Source organism: Somniosus microcephalus, chromosome 18 (assembly GCF_052327205.1).
Source record: "Somniosus microcephalus isolate GS21.2 chromosome 18, FLI_Smic_1.0, whole genome shotgun sequence".
Lineage (NCBI taxonomy): Eukaryota > Metazoa > Chordata > Chondrichthyes > Squaliformes > Somniosidae > Somniosus > Somniosus microcephalus.
Window position 1 is genome coordinate 1,286,440 of NC_141004.1, and position 24,774 is coordinate 1,311,213.

General features: G+C 49.5%; 1 protein-coding gene across 1 annotated transcript in view; it reads right to left on the reverse strand.

Annotated features, from left to right (window-relative positions):
• Positions 1-305: 305 nt before the first annotated feature.
• Positions 306-24,774, reverse strand: part of alx3 (ALX homeobox 3) — a 69,619-nt gene continuing 45,150 nt past the window's right edge. Inside the window, exons 3-4 of the mRNA XM_086010956.1 lie at positions 8,309-8,437; positions 306-2,346 (exon numbers count right to left, since the gene is read on the reverse strand). Coding sequence (XP_085867082.1) covers positions 2,029-2,346; positions 8,309-8,437 — 447 coding nt within the window. The 3' untranslated portion in view covers positions 306-2,028. The remainder of the gene's footprint in view (positions 2,347-8,308; positions 8,438-24,774) is intronic.

Sequence of the window (24,774 nt, forward strand, 5' to 3'; positions counted from 1 at the left end):
GGTGCTGTTTAAATGCAAATTCTTTCTTTTTACTTCTGTCAAATGACTGAATCTTTCCATTCCCTGACTAGTCTCTTTACGGTACATTAGAGAATGTTTTCCATTACAGATCCAGCATGTCCAGGATATCCACTGCAGCCAGGAGATCCACGGTGGCCAGGAGATCCACTGTGGCCAGGAGATCCATTGCAGCCAAGAGACCTACTGTGGCCAGGAGATCCACTGTGCCCAGGAGATCCATGGCGGCCAGGAGATCCACTGTGGCCAGGAGATCCACTGTGGCCAGGAGATCCACTGTGCCCAGGAGATCCACGGTGGCCAGGAGATCCACTGTGTCCAGGAGATACGCGGTGGCTAGGCGATCAACGGTGGCCAGGAGATCCACTGTGGCCAGGAGATCCACTGTGGCCAGGATATCCATTTGGCCAGGATATCCAGTGCAATCGCTCCTGGAGATTTTAAGGCAAAGGAGGAAAATTCAGAGCTATGTCATGAAGGGGGACTATGATACTCGACTAACAACGCGAGAGTTTGATGAGTCAAATCCCAGCATGAGAAGTTGTGAAAATGAATTTATTAAATCTGTAATTTGTGGGCTGGCACCAGAAAAAATAAACCATGAGAAGTTAAATTTTAAAAACCCAACTAATTCATAAGGTCCTTCAGGGAAGGGAACCTGCCACCCTGACCCAGGCTGGGCTCCATGTGACTCCTGTCCTGCACTATGTGGTTCACTCTTAATGCCACCAGGGCAACTAGGGATGGGTAATAAGTACCATCTCGCCAGTGTTGCTCTCATTCCAAGAACAAAAATAAATGCTTTTGTATCCAATGCAATCATTGTAGTGTTTACACATTGCGCATGATCCAATCTACAGTAATTCACGCAATTTAGAAAAATGATGTTACTGAGGCTGGTTCCTGTCAGGTCAATGAAAACGACAGATTGTCTAGTTGGAGTCTGGATATCTGGCAATAACATTGTAGAATTTTTTTGGCAACTTCTCCCCTTTTTCATCCTCATGGAGTTGCTGAAGTCTCCCCATCGAGCCCTTTCTCTCCTGGAGGCTCTGATATGATTCCTTCGCTGTCAGACTCTCCCCAGTACCTTGCCCAAGTGACCTTGCACTGTTTGAGCCTAGACAGTAAGAGCTGATGTCTATTTGACTTCTGGAGGTCTACGGTTATATAGCATGCCAGTGGGATTGCTCTAGAAAAGAGCCAGTACAGATCAATTGAGTGTACATTTCAACAGTTTTGTCACAGCTTAGCTTGATCCTGTCCGCAGACGCACATTCCAGCAGAAGTCATGGATAGTGAACAGGAGCTGGAACCCTATCGGATCTGTTACCCCTTTCTAGCCCAGTTACAGTAACTCACCACCTATCCTGCTTGAGATTAGCTAACTCAACAGACATGAAGGATCAGACATGGGACCTTTTGTCTGTGTGTTTCAGTACCACCCCGGGCAATGCATTTTCCCACTAGGTCGTCTAGGGAGTTATTACTCAGTATTTTACATGATTTAAAAAAGTATATTTATCTATAGGTTACGCTAGTGTGTAATGGGAGATTGCTTTGAATCCTGATTCTAAAATGGCAATCTTGTGTTGGACCAGGGCCAGATCAATATCAGCTAATTAATAAAGTTTAACAAATTTGACTTATTTGTGACATAAAGCTCTTTAAATTATATTTAATTCTCTGTTCTTAGTCCAAGGCTCAATAAAAAGCATAAACTGAGTCCATGCTGATGTGTTCTGGGAACTGTTCTTGACGATAGAATTTGCAATCTGTGGCTGTTTCAATGGGTTGGACTACAGGTTGTAGCACTGCAGAGAATCTTGGTATTGAAGAGGAAGAATGACATCCTTCTGATCCATTCCTTAGTCCCGTACGAAACTGACGTTGCATTTGGATTCCCGATCACTTTCAATGTAGATAACGTTAATCTACAGTCGGTAACTCAGGCAATCCTTCAGTGAAAACAGAACTTTAGTTAATAGAGCCCCATCTCTCGCCATTCAGTCACCTGACCCACGAGAGGAGAGCTGGTGGCTCTTCTGGCTTCACTCGCAGAGGAACAAGGCTGGGAGTTTTGTCGTCAGACTGTGGGACTTCAAAGGCGTGGCTGGTGCGTGAACCGGGGAATCCATGAAGGGAGTACAGACTCTTGATGCCATTGTGGTGAGTGGGAGAGCCGGAGATCCCCATGAACCCACTTACGTTCCCATGGGAATGTGAATAAGGCGTCATGCAGGAAGACGACATAGATTCATGGGGCAAAATGGAAGAGGTGACGGCAGAAGTGTTGGTTGCATTGCTGGTCCAGAGATTATTGTGTATCTGAAAGAAGACATACATCTTTAGTGGCATACAGACAACTTTCAGAACCAAAGAACATTGTAAATATAATGTTGTTCTAAACTATAAAATAGGTCAAGCATTCTCTCCTGAGTCAGAGGTTGTGGATTACTGTTCTGTCCCAGGATTAGAGCACATAATCTAGGCTGACACTTCAGTGCAGTACTGTCACCGTGTGGAACATTAATCAGAGCTATGAAGTCAGTCATGATATACCTCAGCCAAGCTTAAAAAAACCCCTCAATATTTGAAATCGTCACAATATAGGTAAGATTTTCATAGAAAACAATGTGCGTGAATAACGGTTTGTGAATTGTGTGAATGTGGAGAATTTGAGGATTTTAGTCTGGAAATTAAAAGTCTCTTTGGGAATAGATCGAGACTGGAATGGACAAGGTATTGGTCCTGGGAAAGGCGATATAATCAGAACCAAGCACCTAGATCTAGCATTCTGATACATTGCGAACACTCACACTCAAATCTCAGGAATCCTGCCCGTGTGATGTGATGGTCCGAATTGATCAGTCGTACCGAACACGCAGCATACATTTTTTTGCTGGTGACGCGGGATCGGCAGAACCCAGCGGTTAGGCTGTGCCTCCGAGGTCTGTACTGATCTTCTGCTGAAGTTATGGCAGGAGATGGAGGAACCCCGCAGAAATTTTACGCCAATTCATCTTAACAAAGTTGATAAGGCAGTTAAGAAGCTGGAGCATTGTGTCCAATTCTGGGCACCACACTTTAGGAAGGATGTCAAGGCCTTGGAGAGGGTGAAGAGGAGGTTTACCAGGATGATACCAAGGTTGAGGGACTTCAGTTATGTGGAAAGTTTGGAGAAGCTGAGATTGTTCTCCTTAGAGCAGAGATGGTTAAGGGGAGATTTAATGGAGATATTCAAAATTAAGAGGGGTTTTGATAGAGCAAGTAGGGAGCAACTGTTTCCTCTGGCAAATGGGTCGGTAACCAGAGGTCATAGATTTAAAATAATTGGCAAAAGAACCAGAGGGGAAATTAGATTTTTTTCACACAGAGGGTCGTTAAGATTTGTAACGCACGACCTGAAAGGGTGGTGGAATCAGATTCTGTAGCAACCTTCAAAAGGCAATTGGACATGCACTTGAAGAGGAATTATTTCCAGGGTTATGGGGAAAAAGCTGGGGTGTGGGACTAAATTGGACAGCTCTTTCAAAGAGCCAGCACAGGCGCGATGGGCTGAATGGCCTCATTCTATGCTGTAAGATTCAATTATTCTATAAACATGTAGAGGAAGAAATTATAAATTAGTGCTAGTTTCAGAATCATAGAATCATACAGCACAGAAGGAGGCCATTCGGCCCATCGTGCCTGTGCCGGCTCTTTGAAAGAGCTCTCCCATTAGTCCCACTCCCTGCTCTTTTCCCAGAGCCCTGCAAATGTCACCATTTCAAGTATTTATCCAATTCCCTTTTGAAAGTTACTATCTGCTTCCACCATCCTTTCAGGCAGCGCATTCCAGATCACAACAACTCACAGTGTAAACAAGTTCTCCTCATCTCCCCCATTGTTCTTTTGCCAATTACCTTCAATCTGTGTCTTCTGGTTACCGACCCTCCTGCCACTGGAAACAGTTTCTCCTTACTTACTTCATTAAAACCTCTCATAGGGGAAACAGGAATGAAAGGAATCACTCAGAAATGAATCCACTAACAAGTCAGCCATAACTTTATTCATTTCATTGCTGTCAGGTGTCTTGGACGCTAGCTCATAGCTGATATTGGGAAATCAGCAGGTGGCTGTTGTTCAAGATTCTGTTGAGGCCTATTATTAGGGTTTGGATACGGTTGTTACCTGGGTTCAGGTGAGGGCTGTTACCTGAGTTCAGGTGAGTGCTGTTACCTGAGTTCAGGTGAGGACTGTTACCTGGATTCAGGTGAGGATTGTTACCTGGGTTCAGGTGAGGGCTGTTACCTGGATTCAGGTGAGGACTGTTACCTGGGTTCAGGTGAGGGCTGTTACCCGGGTTCAGGTGAGGGCTGTTACCTGGGTTCAGGTGAGGGCTGTTACCTGAGTTCAGGTGAGGGCTGTTACCTGAGTTCAGGTGAGTGCTGTTACCTGGGTTCAGGTGAGGGCTGTTACCTGAGTTCAGGTGAGTGCTGTTACCTGAGTTCAGGTGAGGACTGTTACCTGGATTCAGGTGAGGATTGTTACCTGGGTTCAGGTGAGGGCTGTTACCTGGATTCAGGTGAGGGCTGTTACCTGGGTTCAGGTGAGGGTGGTTGGCTGGGTTCACCCACAGGGAATGACACAGCACCCACACAAGTGGGAAGGAGAAAACAGGAGATATTATGTGAATTTGAAATCAGGTTATTAATGAAATGCGCTCTGAACCTTGAGGGATGTAAAATACTACAAATAATAAAACAAATATTTAAACTGACTATCTGAACTGCTAAGAATTTAAATTACGTAATGAGTATTTTGAATCTTGTACTGTTGGAGGCAGAGGGTTTGACAGTATGCTCATGGATAGACTGTTCAGAGTATAATGGCACTGAGCGACCAGGGGGTGGTAGCGTAGTGGTAATGTCACTGGGCTAATAATCCAGTAGGCCTGGACTAATGATCCATGAGATGTGAGTTCAAATCCCACCACAGCAGCTGGGGAATTTAAATTCAGTTAATTAAATAAATCTGGAATAATTGCTAGTATCAGTAATGGTGACCATGAAAGTACCGGATTGTCATAAAAACCCATCTGGTTCACTTTGGGGAAGGAAATCTGCTGTCCTTACCTGGTCTGGCCTATATGTGACTCCAGACCCACAGCAATATGGTTGACTCTTAACTCTTAACAAACTGCTACGAAACACAATAAAAAAATGAAACCAGATGGTCCACCTGGCACTGGCTACAGACATGGCAACGGCACACCCAGCCCAGTCAACCATGCAAAGTCCTCCTCACCAACATCGGGGGACTTGTGCCAAAATTAGGAGAGCTGTCCCAGACTAGTCAAGCAACAACCTGACATAATCATGCTCACAGAATCATACCTTTCAGCCAAAGTCCCAAACTCCTCCATCACCATCCTCAGTGGGGCAGGACATACCTACCAGGGGTGGAGGTACAGTCGGGAAGGAGTGGCCCTGGGAGTCCGCAACATTAATTCCGAATCCCATGAAGTCTCATGGCTTCAGGTCAAGCATGGGCAAGGAAACCTCCTGCTGATTACCACCTACTGCCCTCCCTCAGCTGATGAATCAGTACTCCTCCATGTTGAACACCACTTGGAAGAAGCACCGAGAGTAGCAAGGGCACAGAATGGACTCTGGGTGAGGGACTTCAATGTTCATCACCAAGAGTGGCTCGGCAGCACCACTGCTTGCCAAGTCCTGAAGGACATAACTGCCAGTCTGGGCCTGCGACAGGTGGTGAGAGAACCAACACAAGGGGAAAAACCTACTCGACCTCATCCTCACCAATCTACCTGTCGCAGATGCATCTGTCCATGAGAGTATTGATAGCAGTGACCACCACAAAACCATCATGGCGACGAAGTCCCGTCTTCACACTGGGGACACCCTCCATCGTGTTGTATGGTGCTACCACCAAATGGGACAGATTCAGAACAAATCTAGCAGCTCAAAACTGGGCATCCATGAGGCGCTGTGGGCCATCAGCAGCAGCAGAATTGTATTCCACCACAATCTGTAGCCCGTCATATCCCTCACTCTACCATTACCATTGCCATCAACATAGAAACATAGGACCAGGAGTAGGCCATTCGGCCCCTCGAGCCTGTTCCGCCATTTAATGAGATCATGGCTGATCATACAAATTCAGTACCCTGTCCCTGCTTTCTCCCCATATCCCTCGATCCCTTTAATAGAAACATAGAAGATAGGAGCAGGACCAGGGGACCAACTCTGGTTCAATAAGGAGTGTAGAAGAGCATGCCAGGAGCAGCACCAGGCATACCTAAAAATGAGGTGCCAGCCTGGGGAAGCTGCAACACAGGACGACATGCATGCTAAAAAGCGGAAGCAGCATGCTATGGACAGAGCTAAGCGATCCCACAATGAACAGATCAGATCAAAGCTCTGCAGTCCTGCCACATCCAGTCATGAATGGTGGTGGACCATTAAATAACTAACGGGAGGAGGAGGCTCCATGAATATCCCCATCCTCAATGATGGTGGAGCCCAGCACGTGAGCGCAAAAGACAAGGCTGAAGCGTTTGCAACCATCTTCAGCCAGAAGTACCGAGTGGATGATCCATATCGGCCTACTCCTGAGGTCCCCACCATCACAGAAGCCAGTCTTCAGCCAATTCGATTCACTCCACGTGATATCAAGAAACGGCTGAGCGCACTGGATAAAGCAAAGGCTATGAGCCCTGATAACATCCCGCCTATCGTGCTGAAGGCTTGTGCTCCAGAACTAGCCACGCCTCTAGCCAAGCTGTTCCAGTACAGCTACAGCATTGGCATCTATCCGACAATGTGGAAAATTGCCCAGGTATGTCCTGGCCACAAAAAGCAGGACAAATCCAACCCGGCCAATTACCGCCCCATCAGTCTACTCTCAATCATCAGCAAAGTGATGGAAGGTGTCATCCAAAGAGCTATCAAGCGTCACTTACTCACCAATAACCTGCTCACTTGATGCCCAATTTGGGTTCCGCCAAGACCACTCTGCTCCTGACCGCATTACAGCCTTGGTCCAAACATGGACAAAGGAGCTGAATTCCAGAGGTGAAGTGAGAATGACTGCCCTTGACATCAAGGCAGCATTTGACTGAGCGTGGCATCAAGGAGCCCTCGTAAAACTGAAGTCAATGGGAATCAGGGGGAAAGAGCTCCACTGGCTGGAGTCATACATAGAACAAAGGATGATGGTTGTGGTGGTTGAAGGTCAATCATCACAGCCCCAGGACATCGCTGCAGGAGTTCCTCAGGGCAGTGTCCTAGGCCCAACCATCTTCAGCTGCTTCATCAAAGTTCTTCCCTCCAACATAAGGTCAGAAATGGGGATGTTCGCTGATGACTGCACAGTGTTCAGTACCATTCACAACTCCTCAGATAATGAAGCAGTCCATGCCCGCATGTAACAAGACCTGGCTGATAAGTGGCAGGTAACATTCGCACCAGGTAACGACTATCTTCAACAAGCGAGAGTCTAATCACCTCCCGATGACATTCAACGTTATTACCATCACCGAATCCCCCACCATCAACATGCTGGGGGTCACCATTGACGAGAAACTTAACTGGACCAGCCACATAAATACTGTGGCAACAAGAGGGTCAGAGGCTAGGTATTCTGCGGTGAGTGTCTCACCTCCTGACTCCCCAAATCCTTTCCACCATCTACAAGGCACAAGCAAGGAGTGTGATTGAATACTCTCCACTTGCCTGAATGATTGCAGCTCCAATAACACTCGACGCCATCCAGGACAAAGCAGCCCACTTGATAGCACCCCATCCACCACCTTAAAAATTCATTCCCTCCACCACCGGTGTACCGTGGCTGCAGTGTGTACCAACTACAAGATGCACTGCAGCAACTCGCCAAGGCTTCTTCAGCAGCAACTCCCAAACCCTCTTCCACCTAGAAGGACAAGGGCAGCAGGCGCATGGGAACTCCACCACCTCCAAGTTCCCCTCCAAGTCACACACCATCCTGACTTAGAAATATATCACTGATCCTTCCTCGTCGCTGGGTTAACCCTAACCCTAACCCTAACCCTGGAACTCCCTACCTAACAGCACCGTGGGAGTACCTTCACCACACGGACTGCAGCGGTTCAAGAAGGTGGCTCACCACCACCTTCTCAACAGCAATTAGGGATGGGCAATAAATGCTGGCCTTGCCAGCGATGCCCACATCCCATAAACAAATTTAAAAAAAGATTTACTGGAGCTCTCTGCAATAGAAATGCAATTCTCCATGTCAGACTCTCTACCTGTCGGTAACTTTCTGGCCTGGGAAAGATCGAGATGTCATAAGTTGCAGCAAAGTGGTTTCTGACTTCGTGAAATTTTCCATATCGCTCCCGCTTCCTCCATTTGGCTCTTCTGTTTTGAAACCAAACCTAGTGAGCAAAGCACAACATAGGATAAAGAGATTAGTGACAAGGACCTGGAGAGCACAAAGTTTAATAGACTGGCCTCCCTCCCCTGCCACCAGATCCAGCTCAGACTGATGAGATGAAAGTGTCCTGTGCCCTTTGGCTATAATGGCCGTTTGTAACCTGGACCCCTCCCTCTGGCCTCTTACCCTCTCTAGATCTTTCCATTGCTAACTGCCACCGTGGCATCGGCCATCTCCATTTCTCTGCTCCCCTCACTCACTCCAACCTACCTCCCTCTGAACTTGCAGCACTCCATTCTCTCAGATCCAACCCCGACATTGTCATTAAACCTGCTGACAAGGGTGGTGCTGTTGTTGTTTGGTGAACCGACCTCTACCTAGCGGAAGCTGAACACCAACTCTCCGACACCTCCTTCTACCTCCACCTGGACCATGACCCCACTACCGAACATCAAACCACCGTTTCCAATACTGTCACTGACCTCATCTCCTCGGGAGATCGTCCCCCCACAGCCACCAACCTCATAGTTCCCCAACCCCGCACAGCCCGCTTCTACCTCCTTCCCAAGATCCACAAGCAGGACTACCGTGGTAGACCAATCGTTTCAGCCTGTTCTTGCCCCACAGAACTTATCTCTTCCGATCTCGACTCCATCTTTTCTCCCCTTGTCCAGTCTCTTCCTGCCTACATCTGTGACTCTTCGGACGCCCTCCGCCACTTTAACAGTTTCCAGTTTCCTGGCCCCAACCGTCTCCTTTTCACCATGGACATACAATCCCTCTGCACCTCCATCCCCCACCAGGATGCCCTGAGGACGCTCCGCTTCTTCCTTGAACAGAGGCCCAACCAGTCCCCATCCACCACCACCCTCCTCCGCCTGGCTGAACTTGTTCTCACATTGAACAACTTCTCCTTTGACTCCACTCATTTCCTCCAAATCAAAGGTGTTGCTATGGGTAGCCGCATGAGTCCTAGCTATGCCTGCCTTTTCGTGGGCTATGTGGAACACTCTTTGTTCCAGTCCTACTCGGGTCCCCTCCCTCACCTCTTTTTCCGGTACGTTGATAACTGTATCTGTGCCGTTTCCTGCTCTCGCCCTGAACTAGACAATTTCATTCACTTTGCCTCCAATTTCCACCCTTCCCTCACCTTCACATGGTCCATCTCCACTCTTCCCTTCCCTTCCTCGACTTCTCCATCTCCATCTCTGGGGATAGGTTATTGACCAACATCCACTACAAGCCCACTGACTCCCACAGCTACCTGGACTACACTTCCTCCCACCCCGCCTCCTGTAAGGACTCTATTCCATTCTCCCAGTTTCTCTGTCTCCGCCGCATCTGCTCCGACGATGCCACCTTCCACACCAGTGCTTCCGACATGTCTTCCTTTTTCCTCAACCGAGGATTCCCCTCTACCGTGGCTGACATGGCCCTCGACTGTGTCCGTTCTATCTCCCGCACTTCTGCCCTCACCCCTGCCCCTCCCTCCCAGAACCACGATAGGGTTCCCCTTGTCCTCACCTTTCACCCCACCAGCCTCCACATTCAACGGATCATCCTCCAACATTTCCGCCACCTCCAACGTGATCCCACCACTAAACACATCTTCCCCTCCCCTCCCCTTTCAGCATTCTGTAGTGACCGCTCCCTCCGAGACATCCTAGTCCACTCCTCTATCACCCCCAGCACCCCTTCCCCTTCGCCCGGCACCTTTTCGTGCAAGCGCAGGAGATGTAACACCTGCCCTTATACCTCCCCCCTTCCCACTGTCCAGGGCCCCAAATACCCCTTCCAGGTGAAGCAGCGATTTACTTGTACTTCTTGCAATCTACTATACTGTTGTGTATTTTGAATGTGTATTAGAATTGTCCCACATGGGATACCGTAGTGGTGATTAAAAAAAAAATTTATTCATTGATGGGATGTGGGCGTTGCTGGCTAAGCCTGCATTTAGTGCCCATCCCTAATTGCCCTTGAGAAGATGGTGGTGAGCCGCCTTCTTGAACCGCTGCAGTCCATATGGTGTAGGTACACCCACAATGCTGTTAGGAAGGGAGTTCCAGGATTTTGGCCCAGCGACAGTGAAGGAACGGCGATACAGGTCCAAGTTAGGATGGTGTGTGGCTTGGAGGGGAACTTGTAGGTGGTGATGTTCCCATGCGTCTGCTGCCCTTGTCCTTCTAAGTGGTAGAGGTCGCGGGTTTGGAAGGTGCTGTTGAAGGAGCTTTGGCGAGTTGCTGCAGTGCATCTTGTAGATGGTACACACTGCAGCCACAGTGCGCCGGTGGTGGAGGGAGTGAATGTTGAAGGTTGTGGATGGAGTGCCAATCAAGCGGGCTGCTTTATCCTGAATGGTGTCGAGCTTCTTGAGTGTTGTTGGAGCTGCACTCATGCAGGCAAGCGGACAGTATTCCATCACACTCCTGACTTGTGCCTTGTAGATGGTGGAAAGGTTTGGGGGAGTCAGGAGGTGAGGCACTCACTGCAGAATTCCCAGCCTCTGGCCTGCTCTTGTAGCCACAGTATTTATATGGCTGGTCCTGTTCAGTTTCTGATCAATGGTAACCCCCAGGATGTTGATAGTGGGGGATTCAGTGATGGTAATGCCATTGAATGTCAAGGGGAAATGGTTAGAGTCTCGCTTGTTGGAGATGGTCATTGCCTGGCACTTGTGTGGTGCGAATGTTACTTGCCACTTGCAATGCACTATGGGAAATGTAGTGCATTGAGTGAAGAAGCACATTGTAAATAAAATGGCCGTTAACTAAACTCTCCACCCCGGAGTCCTTCTTAATTGTTATATAGGTAAGGGTATAAAACCCCTTGAGACACAACAAAACTGTATTCGCTGCTCACGATGTGGTCTTCTCTACATTGGGGAGACGAAACGCAGATTGAGTGACCGCTTTGCGGAACCCCGAGCTTCCGGTCGCCTGTCATTTCAATTCACCGCTCCATTCCCACTCAGACCTCACTGTCCGTGGCCTCTTGCATTTTTCCATGGAAGCTCAGCCTAAGCTCGAGGAACAGCACCTCATCTTCCGATTAGGCACTTTACAGCCTTCCGGACTCAATATCCAGTTCAACAATTTCAGATCATAACCTCGGCCCCTATTATATTTTTATGTATTTTTTATCCACACCTTTGGTTTGTGCTTTTCCCTTTCTCTCTCTCCCACACGGCAGCTGTCTCTCACTCTGCCAGCGCATTTCACACTTCAACTAGAGCCATCCTTTGTCTCTTTACCTGTCCTATTACCATCTCGTCTCGTCTTGAATATCTCTTAATGTCTCTTCACCTCTCGCTGACCTTCCCTTTTGTTCTTTCATCCCCTCCCCCGTTTCCCAGCCCCCAAACTGGCCTTTTAATCTGTTTCATTTCCTGCTTTTTTCTCAGTTCTGAAGAAGGGTTTCGACCTGAAACGTTAACTCTGTTTCTCTCTCCACAGATGTTGCCTGGCCTGTTGAGTTTTTCCAGCGTTTTCTGTTGTTATTATGGCCCTTTAAACATTGAGCTGTGGTAAATTAATCTGTTCCTAGTGTTAGCTTCACATCCGTGAGCTCGGCAGGGTAGTGCTGTCACCTGAGGCTGTAGGACATGGGTTCAAGCCACACTCTGGAAATTGAAGCACATAATCAAGGCTGACATTTATGAAGGGAGGCTGAGGGAGTGCTGCACTGTCAGAGGGGCAGTACTGAGGGAGTGCTGCACTGTCAGAGGGGCAGTACTGAGGAAGTGCTGCACTATCAGAGGGGCAGTACTGAGGGAGCACTGCACTGTCAGGGGGGCAGTACTGAGGGAGTGCTGCACTGTTGGAGAGGCAGTACTGAGGGAATGCTGCACTGTCAGAGGGGCAGTACTGAGGGAATGCTGCACTGTCAGAGGGGCAGTACTGAGGGAGTGCTGCACTGTTGGAGAGGCAGTACTGAGGGAATGCTGCACTGTCAGAGGGGCAGTACTGAGGGAATGCTGCACTGTCAGAGGGGCAGTACTGAGGGAGCGCTGCAGTGTCAGAGGGGCAGTACTGAGGGAGTGCTGCACTGTTGGAGGGGCAGTACTGAGCGAGCGCTGCACTGTCGGAGGGGCAGTACTGAGGGAATGCTGCACTGTCAGAGGGGCAGTACTGAGGGAGTGCTGCACTGTCAGAGGGGCAGTACTGAGGGAGTGCTGCACTGTCAGAGGGGCAGTACTGAGGGAGTGCTGCACTGTCAGAGGGGCAGTACTGAGGGAGTGCTGCACTGTCAGAGGGGCAGTACTGAGGGAGTGCTGCACTGTCAGAGGGGCAGTACTGAGGGAGTGCTGCACTGTCAGAGGGGCAGTACTGAGGAAGTGCTGCACTGTCAGAGGGGCAGTACTGAGGGAGCGCTGCACTGTCAGAGGGGCAGTACTGAGGGAGTGCTGCACTGTTGGAGAGGCAGTACTGAGGGAATGCTGCACTGTCAGAGGGGCAGTACTGAGGGAATGCTGCACTGTCAGAGGGGCAGTACGAGGGAGCGCTGCAGTGTCAGAGGGGCAGTACTGAGGGAGTGCTGCACTGTTGGAGGGGCAGTACTGAGGGAGCGCTGCACTGTCGGAGGGGCAGTACTGAGGGAATGCTGCACTGTCAGAGGGGCAGTACTGAGGGAGTGCTGCACTGTCAGAGGGGCAGTACTGAGGGAGTGCTGCACTGTCAGAGGGGCAGTACTGAGGGAGTGCTGCACTGTCAGAGGGGCAGTACTGAGGGAGTGCTGCACTGTCAGAGGGGCAGTACTGAGGGAGCGCTGCACTGTCAGAGGGGCAGTACTGAGGGAGCGCTGCACTGTCGGAGGGGCAGTACTGAGGGAGTGCTGCACTGTCAGAGGGGCAGTACTGAGGGAGTGCTGCACTGTCAGAGGGGCAGTACTGAGGGAGTGCTGCATGGTCAAAGGGGCAGTACTGAGGGAGTGCTGCACTGTCAGAGGGGCAGTACTGAGGGAGTGCTGCATTGTCAGAGGGGCAGTACTAAGGGAGTGCTGCACTGTTGGAGAGGCAGTACTGAGGGAATGCTGCACTGTCAGAGGGGCAGTACTGAGGGAGCGCTGCACTGTCAGAGGGGCAGTACTGAGGGAGTGCTGCACTGTTGGAGAGGCAGTACTGAGGGAATGCTGCACTGTCAGAGGGGCAGTACTGAGGGAATGCTGCACTGTCGGAGGGGCAGTACTGAGGGAGCGCTGCAGTGTCAGAGGGGCAGTACTGAGGGAGTGCTGCACTGTTGGAGGGGCAGTACTGAGGGAGCGCTGCACTGTCGGAGGGGCAGTACTGAGGGAGGGAACACTGCACTGTCAGAGGGTCAGTACTGAGGGAGTGCTGCACTGTCAGAGGGGCAGTACTGAGGGAGTGCTGCACTGTCGGAGGGGCAGTACTGAGGGAGTGCTGCACTGTCGGAGGGGCAGTACTGAGGGAGCACTGCACTGTCGGAGGGGCACTACTGAGGGAGTGCTGCACTGTCAGAGGGTCAGTACTGAGGGAGTGCTGCACTGTCAGAGCGGCAGTGCTGAGGAAGCGCTGCACTGTCGGAGGGGCAGTACTGAGGGAGTGCTGCACTGTCGGAGGGGCAGTACTGAGGGAGCACTGCACTGTCGGAGGGGCACTACTGAGGGAGTGCTGCACTGTCAGAGGGTCAGTACTGTGGGAATGCTGCACTGTTGGAGGGGCAGTACTGAGGGAGCGCTGCACTGTCGGAGGGGCAGTGCTGAGGGAGCACTGCACTGTCGGAGGGTCAGTACTGAGGGAGTGCTGCACTGTCAGAGGGGCAGTACTGAGGGAGTGCTGCACTGCAGAGGGGCAGTACTGAGGGAATGCTGCACTGTTGAAGGGGCAGTACTGAGGGAGCGCTGCAGTGTCAGAGGGGCAGTACTGAGGGAGTGCTGCACTGTTGGAGGGGCAGTACTGAGGGAGTGCTGCACTGTCGGAGGGGCAGTACTGAGGTAGGGAACGCTGCACTGTCAGAGGGTCAGTACTGAGGGAGTGCTGCACTGTCAGAGGGGCAGTACTGAGGGAGTGCTGCACTGTCAGAGGGGCAGTACTGAGGGAGTGCTGCACTGTCGGAGGAGCAGTACTGAGGGAGCACTGCACTGTCGGAGGGGCACTACTGAGGGAGTGCTGCACTGTCAGAGGGTCAGTACTGAGGGAGTGCTGCACTGTCAGAGGGGCAGTGCTGAGGGAGTGCTGCACTGTCGGAGGGTCAGTACTGTGGGAATGCTGCACTGTCAGGGGGGCAGTACTGAGGGAGTGCTGCACTATCGGTGGGTGAGTACTGAGGGAGCGCTGCACTGTCGGAGAGTGAGTACTGAAGGAGCACTGCAACCATCATCACCAAAGCAGTTTAGTTTGCCATTTATCTCATTGCTATTTTCTGGGATCTTGCTAGGTACAAATTGTCTGCTGCAGTTGCCTACATTAGAAAATGGGGTTGGGGGTAATATAGTAGCATGGGTGGAGGATTGGTTAATGACTGAAAACAGAGAGCAGGGATAAACGGATCTTTTTCAGGTTGGCAGGCTGTAACTAGTGGGGTGCCACAAGGATCAGTGTTGGGGCCTCAGCTATTTACAATCTATATTAATTACCTAGATGAAGGGACCGAGTGTAATGTATCCAAGTTTGCTGATGATACAAAGCTAGGTGGGACAGTAAGCTGTGAGAAGAACACAGAGTCTGCAAAGGGATATAGACAGACTGAGTGAGTGGGCAGTAAGGTGGCAGATGGAGCATAATATAGGGAAATGTGAGGTTATTCACTGTTGTAGGAAGAATAGAAAAACAGTATATTTTTTAAATGATGAGAAACTTTCATATGCTGGTGTTCAGAGAGATTTGGGTGTCCTCGTGCAAGAAACGGAAAGTTAGCATGCAGGTACAGCAAGCAATAAGGAAGGCAAATGGCATATTGGCCTTTATTGCAAGGGGGTTGGAGTATAAGAGTAAGGAAGTCTTGATAGTCATTCTTCTAGACTCTAGAAGATATAGGCCTAGTCTACTCAATCTCTCCTCAAAGGATAAACCCCCATCCCAGGAATCAGTCTGGTGAACCTTTATTACACTCCCTCTATGGCAAGTATATCCTTCCTTAAGTAAGGAGACCAAAACTGTACCCAATACTCCAGGTGTGGTCATGGCCTAGAAATTGGGTATAGCCCCGCTTGAGGCGTTAGAACTGGTGATGCGCAAAGTTTATAGCCAGACGAAACTTATCGCCGCCTGGCACGATATTGGGTTGCATCACCCCCAAAGGGGATTGAGGCGCTAAATCAGCCGTTGCACGGTGCTCTTAAGGCGCAAAAGGTCAGGCGCTACTCAATATCAACGCGGACGGGCGCAGCGCAGGTGAACTCAATTACAGGAAAGCACGAGACCTACAGGCGCCGGCCAGCTCTTAAAGGGGCGGGTCAGTCAGACTGAGTTTCAACACCCAACGCCCTGTAGGCCTCAGATTCGGCGCTCGCCCTTGTCTGGCATTAGAAACTTGTGCATTATGGAGAAGGTTAGGCAGAGAGCAGAGCGCTTCAGCACTGAGGCTCTGGACCACTTGGTGGCTGCAGTTGAACACCATCGAGAGGTTCTGTATCTGGATAATGGGAAGAGGCCAAATCAGAAGGCTTATCGACGATCTTGGAGGGAGGTTGCTGTGAGGGTGAATTCCAGCAGCATGGCGACCAGGACCCCTGTTCAGTGCAGGAAGAAATTCAACGACCTCACACGGATCGTTAGGGTGAGTGATGGTTTACCAAACTTGTGCTTCCCTCCATCTGCAGCTGACTTCGGGCACCCTGCTGCAATGATGCGCCAATGGCCATCTGTCAGTATGCACCCATGGCCCTTTCTGGCCACACAAATGGACAGATGTTTCAAGGCCTCATGTAAGGGCTCTTGCACCATGGGGGGCATGCGATGAGGTCTCAAGGCCTCATGTAAGGGCTTTTGCACCATGGGGGGCATGCGATGAGGTCTCAAGGCCTCATGTAACAGAACCTCCCCTTCTTTCCCCTGCAGTCCAAGATGGCACAGATTAGAAAGGAGCAGCGTCGAACCGGTGGCGGACCTGCACAAGTGGTCACTCTCACGGATCTGGAGCAGAGAGTGCACCAGATACTTGGAGGACGTCTGTCTGGTCCAGTGACCACTGCATCTGCCGACCCCATTACCGACAGCGAGGGTAAGACTCTCACCTTTTCCACCTGTTGCCTTCCACTTGGTCCCCCCGCCAGCATGCATCCTCAGTGTGCAGCCATGTCAGAGCCTTGCCGCAATCTGGCATGCCTTTCAGCAAACCTGTCCTTTTGCTAAAGCCACTCTTCCACCTCCCACTTTCAGATGAAGCAGCACCAACTCGGGGTCAACGCGTTGAAGCTGCCAGTGCCAGTGCCACCGGAGGCGAGGACCAGGAGGAATCCGGACCAGCCGTTGCAGAATCCGGGGAGCGGAGACATCTGCAGACTGGGGATATTAGTCCCCTGGAGGGGAGGGGGGGTGGCTCTGAGGATGAACCAGTTGCCGGACCAAGCGGCATGGAGCAACGCAGGGGGGATAGGCAAGTTCGGCCACTGTCTCCCCGCAGGGCAAGGCAGGTCATCATGACTGCTGCACAGAGTGCAGATGAGGTCCGTCGCCCTCCAAACAAGCTCCCATTCCGATGCCAGTTGGTCAAAAGGCTTTTAGGTGTAGTGGTGCAAGTGCTTCGGACAGGGTTGAAGGTACCAAGTACTGTAAAGCTCAAATCCCAGAACTCCGCTCCACATTAGCTCGCCAACTCTCTCTAGCAGCGAGCGCAATGAGCAGGCCAAGTGGCAGAAGATTCTGCAGTAGAGCTGTCCCCTTTAAATAGCGCCCCCCTACTCCGAGAAGGGCCTGTTAGCCCTCCCTCAAACTGTCACTAATAGCGCTGGGCGCTAAGGCTCCGGGCGCCACCCAATATGCGCTCAGGCGCTCCTAAAAGGCGTTGCACACTGAAATGACGTCATGAGCTGCTTGCGCTCGCGGGCGCGCGCAAACACTTAGCGCAGGCGCTAAATGTATAGTCAATATCAGAGTTGGCGCTATCTTCATAGCGTCCGCCCCAACATAGCGCTTCGCCCCAATTCTAGGTCTCTTTAGGCGCTCAGCGCCGGCGCTACCAACCCAATTTCTAGGCCCTTTACTCTTATACTCAAATCCTCTTGTAATAAAGGCCAACATACCATTTGCTTTCCTAATTGTTTGCTGTACCTGCATGTTAACTTTCAGTGATTCGTGTACAAGGACACCCAGGACCCCCTGAACACCAACATTTCCCAATCTCTCACCATTTAAAAAATATTCTGCTTTTCTATTTATCCTACCAAAGTGGATAACTTCACATTTCTCCACATTTTATTCCATTTGCCATGTTCTTGCCCACTCACTTAGCCTGTCTATATCCTCTTGAAGCCTCCTTGCATCCTCCTCACAACTTATATTCCCACCCAGCTTTGCATCATCAGCAAACTTTGATATATTACAATAGCAAAATACTGCGGATACTGGAAATCTGAAATAACAACAGAAAATGCTGGAAATACTCAGCAGGCCAGGCAGCATCCGTGGAGAGAGAAACAGAGTTAACGTTTCAGGTCTGGGACCCTTCATCAGAACTGGAAAAAGTTGGGGATGTAACAGATATTAAGCAGGTGCAGAGACAGGGGGAGGGGAGGGGAGACTTGGGGAGGGGTAGGGGGGTTGGTGGGGGAGGAATTGAAGGAACATACTGTGCTTATGTAAGAGGCAGGAAAGATAAAATGTTGCAATTGGGAATGGCAAAATAATACAGCATGAAAACTGGGGCAGGGGTTATTGTCTGAAATTGTTGAACTCGATGCTGAGTCCGGAAGGCTGTAAAGTGCCTAATCGAAAGATGAGGTGCTGTTCCTCGAGCTTACATTGAGCTTCATTGGAACAGTGTAAGTGGCCGAGGACAGAGAGATCAGAGTGGGAGTGGAGCGGAGAATTAAAGTGACAGGCGACCGGAAGCTCAGGGTCACCCTTACAGACTGAACGGAGGTGTTCCACAAAGCGGTCGCCCAATCTGCATTTGGTCTCCCCAATGTAGAGGAGACCGCATCGTGAGCAGCGAATACAGTATATTAAATTGCAAGAAGTACAAGTAAATCGCTGTTTCACCCGGAAGGGATGTTTGGGGCCCTGGACAGTGGGAAGAGAGGAGGTAAAATGGCAGGTGTTGCATCTCCTGCGCTTGCACAGGAAGGTGCCAGGCGAAGGAGAAGGGTTGTTAGGGGTGATTGAGGAGTGGACCAGGGTGTCACGGAGGGAGCGGTCTCTTCGGAATGCTGAAAGGGGAGGTGAGGGGAAGGTATGTTTGGTGGTGGGATCACGTTGGAGGTGGCGGAAATGGCGGAGGATGATCCATTGAATGTGGAGGCTGGTGGGGTGAAAGGTGAGGACAAGGAGAACCCTATCGTGGTTCTGGGAGGGAGGGGAAGGACAGCCTGAGGGCGCTCCACTTCTTCCTTGAACAGAGGCCCGACCAGTCCCCATCCACCATCACCCTCCTCCGCCTGGCTGAACTTGTTCTCACATTGAACAACTTCTCCTCTGACTCCACTCACTTCCTCCAAATTAAAGGTGTTGCTATGGGAACCCGCATGGGCCCTAGCAATATCATGGGATATGTGGAACATTCTTTGTTCCAGTCCTATTCAGGTCCCCTCCCTCACCTCTTTTCCTGGTACATCGATGACTGTATCAGTGCCATTTCCTGCTCTCACCCTGAAGTAGATAAGTTCATTCACTTTACTTCCAATTTCTACCCTTCCCTCACCTTCACATGGTCCATCTCCGACTCTTCCCTTCCTTGACTTCCCCGTCTCCATTTCTGGTGATCGGCTTTCGACAAACATCCACTACAAGCCCACTGACTCCCACAGCTACCTGGACTACACTTCCTCCCACCCCGCTTCCTGTAAGGACTCTTTTCCATTCTCCCGGTTTCTCTGTCTCCGCCACGTCTGTTTTGATGATGCCACCTTCCATACCAATGCTTCCAACATATCTTCCTTTTTCCTCAACCGAGGATTCCCCTCTACTGTGGTTGACACGGCCCTTGACTGTGTCCATTCCATTTCCTGCACTTCTATTCTCACCCCTTCCCCTCCCTCCCAGAACCACAATAGGGCTCCCCTTGTCCTCACCTTTCACCCCACCAGCCTCCACATTCAATGGATCATCCTCCACCATTTCCGCCACCTCCAATGTGATCCCACCACCAAACAAATCTTCCCCTCACCTCCTCGTTCAGAATTCCGAAGGGACTGCTCCCTCCGCGACACCCTGGTCCAGTCCTCAGTCACCCCTAACAGCCCTTCTCCTTCACCTGGCACCTTCCCATGCAAGTGCAGGAGATGCAACACATGCCCTTTTACCTCCTCCCTTCCCACTGTCCAGGGCCCCAAATATCCCTTCCAGGTGAAACAGTAATTTACTTGTACTTCTTGCAATTTAATATACTGTATTCGCTGCTCACGATGCGGTCTCCTCTACATTGGGGAGACCAAACGCAGATTGGGCGACCGCTTTGCGGAACACCTCCGTTCAGTCCGTCAGGGTGACCCGGAGCTTCCGGTCGCCTGTCACTTTAATTCTCCGCTTCACTCCCACTCTGATCTCTCTGTCCTCAGCTTATTACATCATTCCAATGAAGCTCAATGTAAGCTCGAGGAACAGCACCTCATCTTTCGATTAGGCACTTTACAGCCTGCCGGACTCAGCATTGAGTTCAACAATTTCAGACAATAACCCCTGCCCCCAGTTTTCATGCTGTATGATTTTGCCATTCCCATTTGCAACATTTTATCTTTCCTGCCTCTTACATAAGTACAGTATGTTCCTTCAATTCCTTCCTCCCCTCCTAAACCGCCCCCCCCGTCTCTGCACCTGCTTAATATCTTTTAAACCTCCAGCTTTTTCCAGTTCTGATAAAGGTTCCCAGACCTGAAACGTTAACTCTGTTTCTCTCTCCACGGATGCTGCCTGGCCTGCTGAGTATATCCAGCATTTTCTGTTGTTATTTTGGATATATTGGCCCAGAAATTCGGGTCAGAGTCTTCCCGCGGGTGCAAGCCCCCGACCTGCACTTACCTAGCACGCCGGCCGTTGTGCTGTGGGCCCGCGTGGGATTCCGATCCTGGGCCTCCTCCAACTGCCGGCGCGCAGTGCTTGCGTATCCCGGGGCGCAGTTAGTTCGAAGCGTCCCCTGGGATCACGTGGACCATGGAGAGCCAATCATAGCAGGGAATCTGTATTCATAGATTTGACAGGAAGAGCTGTCAAATCTATGAATACAATTCAGCCCCAAAACATAACTAAAACTTCAAATAATTTTTTTTTAAATCACATTTTTAAAATAACTATAAATTACATAAAATAACTATTTTAAACAATAATTTAAATTTTTGAAAAATTAATTACATTTTCTAACGGGGCTAAAAATAAACTTACCTTTCTTTAAAGTATTTAAAAATAATAAACCTGTGGAAAAAATGTTTTAATTTAACTTAATTCACCGCTTACCTTGTTAAAAGCAGGCCTTGCGACTGCTTTTTAAAGGCGTAGCAGCTGGAGACTTACCCTCCCGGAGAAACCTGTAAAACACCGGAAGTTCCAGGCGTACGCGCTGCCTCTCCGGCGCACGCGTTCGACCTGTGAACCCCTTCCTTTAAGGGAACGGAAGTTCCGGTTTCCAGCACATGCGCAGTACATGCACGGAACCGGCACTTTCGTTGGGCCTATGCGTGAGTACCCAGCGTGTACTCACCCGTGAGGACCTGAATTTCTGGCCCATTACATTTGGTTCCCTCATCCAAATCATTGATACAGATTGTGATTAGCTGAGTCCCAAGTACTGATCCGTGCGGTACCCCACTAGTTACAGCCTGCCAACCCAAAAATGATCCGTTAATTCCTACTCTCTGTTTTCTGTCCATTATCCAATCCTCAATCCATGGTAGTATATTACCCCCAATCCCATGAGCCCTAATTTTGTTTAATAACCTCTTGTGTGGCACCTTATCGAATGCCTTCTGAAATTCCAAGTACACCACATCCACTGGTTCCCCCATATCTACTCTGCTAGTTACACCCTCAAAAAACTCTAACAGGTTTGTCAAACACGATTTCCCTTTCATAATTCCATGTTGACTCTGCCCAATCCTATTATTATTTTCTAAATGCCCTGCTACCACATCCATACTAGTAGATTCTAGCATTTTCCCTACTACTGATGTCAGGCTAATTGGCCTGTAGTTCCCCATTTTCTCTCTCCCTCCTTTTTTAAATAGTGGGGTTACTTTTGCTACCTTCTGAATGCACAATACTAGATCTAAAATAGCCTGTTCCCTAGTTGGTTCCTCAACATACTGATCTAGAAAACTATCTTGCATACATTCCATGAATTCGTCCTCCACACTATTACTGCAAATTTGGTTTGCCCAGTCTATATGTGGATTAAAGACCCCCATGATCACTGTATTACCCTTGTTACATGCACCTCTAATTTCCTGATTTATACACTGCCCTACATTACAACTACTGTTTGGGGGCCTATAAACAACTCCCACCAATGTTTTCTGCCACTTGTTTCTTAGCTCCGCCCAAACTGATTCTACTTCTTGATTATCGGAGCTAAGATCTCTCTAATGTCTTTATCCCATCCTTTATTATCAGGGCTACCCCTCCTCCTTTTTTCTTTTGCCTATCTGTTCTAAAAGCTAAGTATCCTGGAATATTTAGTTCCCAACTTTGGCCACTTTGCAACCACATCTCCGTTATGGCTATTAGATCAAACTTGTTAATTTCTATCTTTGCTATTAATTCATCTATTTTATTGCAAATGCTTCTGCTCTAGAGCCTTGACATTTCTCTTGCTACTTTTAAATTTATTCTTTCCTGACTCCTCCCACTGCCCCACCTCCCCCACCTTCGTTAGTTTAAAGCTCTGTCTGCTGCCCTAGTTATTCAGTTCGCCAGGACACTGTTCCCAGCCTGGTTTAAGTGGAGCCTGTCCCAACGGAACAGCTCCCTCTTTCCCCAGTACTGGTGCCAGTGCCCTATGAACTGAAACTCCTTCCACCCACACCATTCTTTGAGCCACACATTTAAACCTCTAATCTGTTTGTCCCTATGTCAATTTGTGCGTGGCTCCGGTAACAATCCAAAGATTATATCCTTTGAGGTTCTGCTTTTTAATTTGGATCCTAGCTCCTCAAACTCCCTCAGCAGAACCTCATTCCTAGTTCTACCTATGTCGTTAGTTCCTATGTAGACCACAACAACTGGATCCTTCGTCTCCCACACCAAGTTCTTCTCCAGCCGTGAGGAGATGTCTTTAACCCTGGCACTTGGCAGGCAACACAACCATCGGAACTTTCAGTCACGGCTGCAGAGAACAGTATCTATCCCCCTGACTATACTGTCCCCTACCACAACTACATTCCTTTTCACTCCCCCCACTTGAATGGCCTCTTGCTCCATGCTGCCATGGTCAGTTTGCTCATTTATCCTGCAGGCTTTTCCCTCATCCACACAGGCAACAAGAACCTCATACCTGTTGGACAAGGGCAATGGCTGAGGCTTCTCCAGCACTGCACCTGGGGTCCCCTTACCTGCCTGAGTTGCAGTCACACCCTCCTGTTCCTGACCACTAACCAGGCCTGTACCACTCCCTAACCTAAGGGGTGTGACTGCCTCCTGGATCAAAGGGCTAGATTTTGCCCACCCTGGGGAGGCGGGTTTGGAGGCGGGACTGCTGGAAAAATGGCAGAATCTGGGGCGGGTGCCCAACCCGCCCCCAGCCCGCCTCCGTGCCATCTTGCCAGGAGGCGAGTAGCCGACCCGCACCAGGTCCCGTCTCCTTGGAGACGGGAAGGGGATTAGTGCCACTTATCTGCCTGTTAACAGGTAGTCAACAGGCAGATAAGAGGATTATCCCCATTTTACTCACACAAGTGCAGGCTTTCCAAAGGCTCCGAACCCCGCCAGGGTCACCGAGGTGAGTAGTGGTTTGCGGGGGTCGGAGGGGTGCAAAAGTGCGCTGTGAAGGTAAGTGATGGGTGCAAGTGTGGAGAGGTGAGTATGTGAGGAAAGTGGAAAGTGTTAAAAAAAGATTACTTACATTTGTTTCTTACTGCAGGCTTCAATCGGTGGGTATGAGAAGAGTCTCGCACCTCCGCGGCAGAGATGACAGATGGACGTTGTATTCTCCAATGCAGCAACCATCTAATTTCTGCAAAAGAAAGAGGTTTGATGAGTTCTTGTATTCAAGAACTCATCAAACTACAGAAAATGTCAATGTTTGGCAGCTTCACAGAGCTGTCAAACGATGACAATTCATCTGTCAAAATTTTTTGACAGACGAAACGTCATACGCTGACGTTCTCTGTAACCGGCTTTCCCTTAATTGGCCTGCTGAACCCGCTGGGTGGGCTTACCAAGTCAATCAAGGGAAAATAGCGTGGGTTGGCCAGAAGTTGATGGAGGCAGGACTGAAACCCGACAAGTGGGAGTCCCGCCTCCAAAAGCTCCCCATTGGCAAAATCCAGCCCAAAGTGTCCAGGTAACTCTCCCCATCCCTGATGCCCCACAATGTCTGAGTCAAATACTCTGAGCTGAAGTTCCTCAAGATGCAGGCACTTACTGCAAACATGGTTGTCCGGGATCACAATGCTCTCCACAAACACCCACATGCTGCAGTTGCGGCACCACCTGCACTGCCCTCCCTATATGATCTTGTTTTAATTAATTAAATTTAATTAAATTTGTATTTAGGTAATTTAGTTTACAGTGTAGTTTCTTGACTACTTACTTGATCTAGATTAAGTTAAGGGTACTGAAATTAAATATCTACCTGTAACACAAAGCACTACAAGTAGTGTAGGCAAAAAGCAACAACTCCTTCCCCCCTTCTCTGAATTCGACTCTTTCCAAATTCCCAAATAAAACACTCTGTTCAAGTCCACTCTGTTTAATCCCACTCTGTGCAGACCACTGTGTAACTCAGTAACAAAGGCTTTCCAGATTTCTTAAATGGTTTTGGATTTGGCGAGGGTCTCTGAAAATTCACTGTGAAAGTTGGAAAACCTGTAGACACAACGGAATCCCATCAGATGGGATGAGAATCTCTCTGGTCTCGGAATAGAGACATTGCAGATGTGTCTGAATATTTCCTCTGGTATTTCTAGAGAAATCGTAAACTCATTTTAAAAGTAAAGGACTTGCATAAATATAGAACCTTATCAAGTTTCTCAGAAATGTCCCAAAGTGCATTACATCAGGGGTTCTCAGCCTTTTTG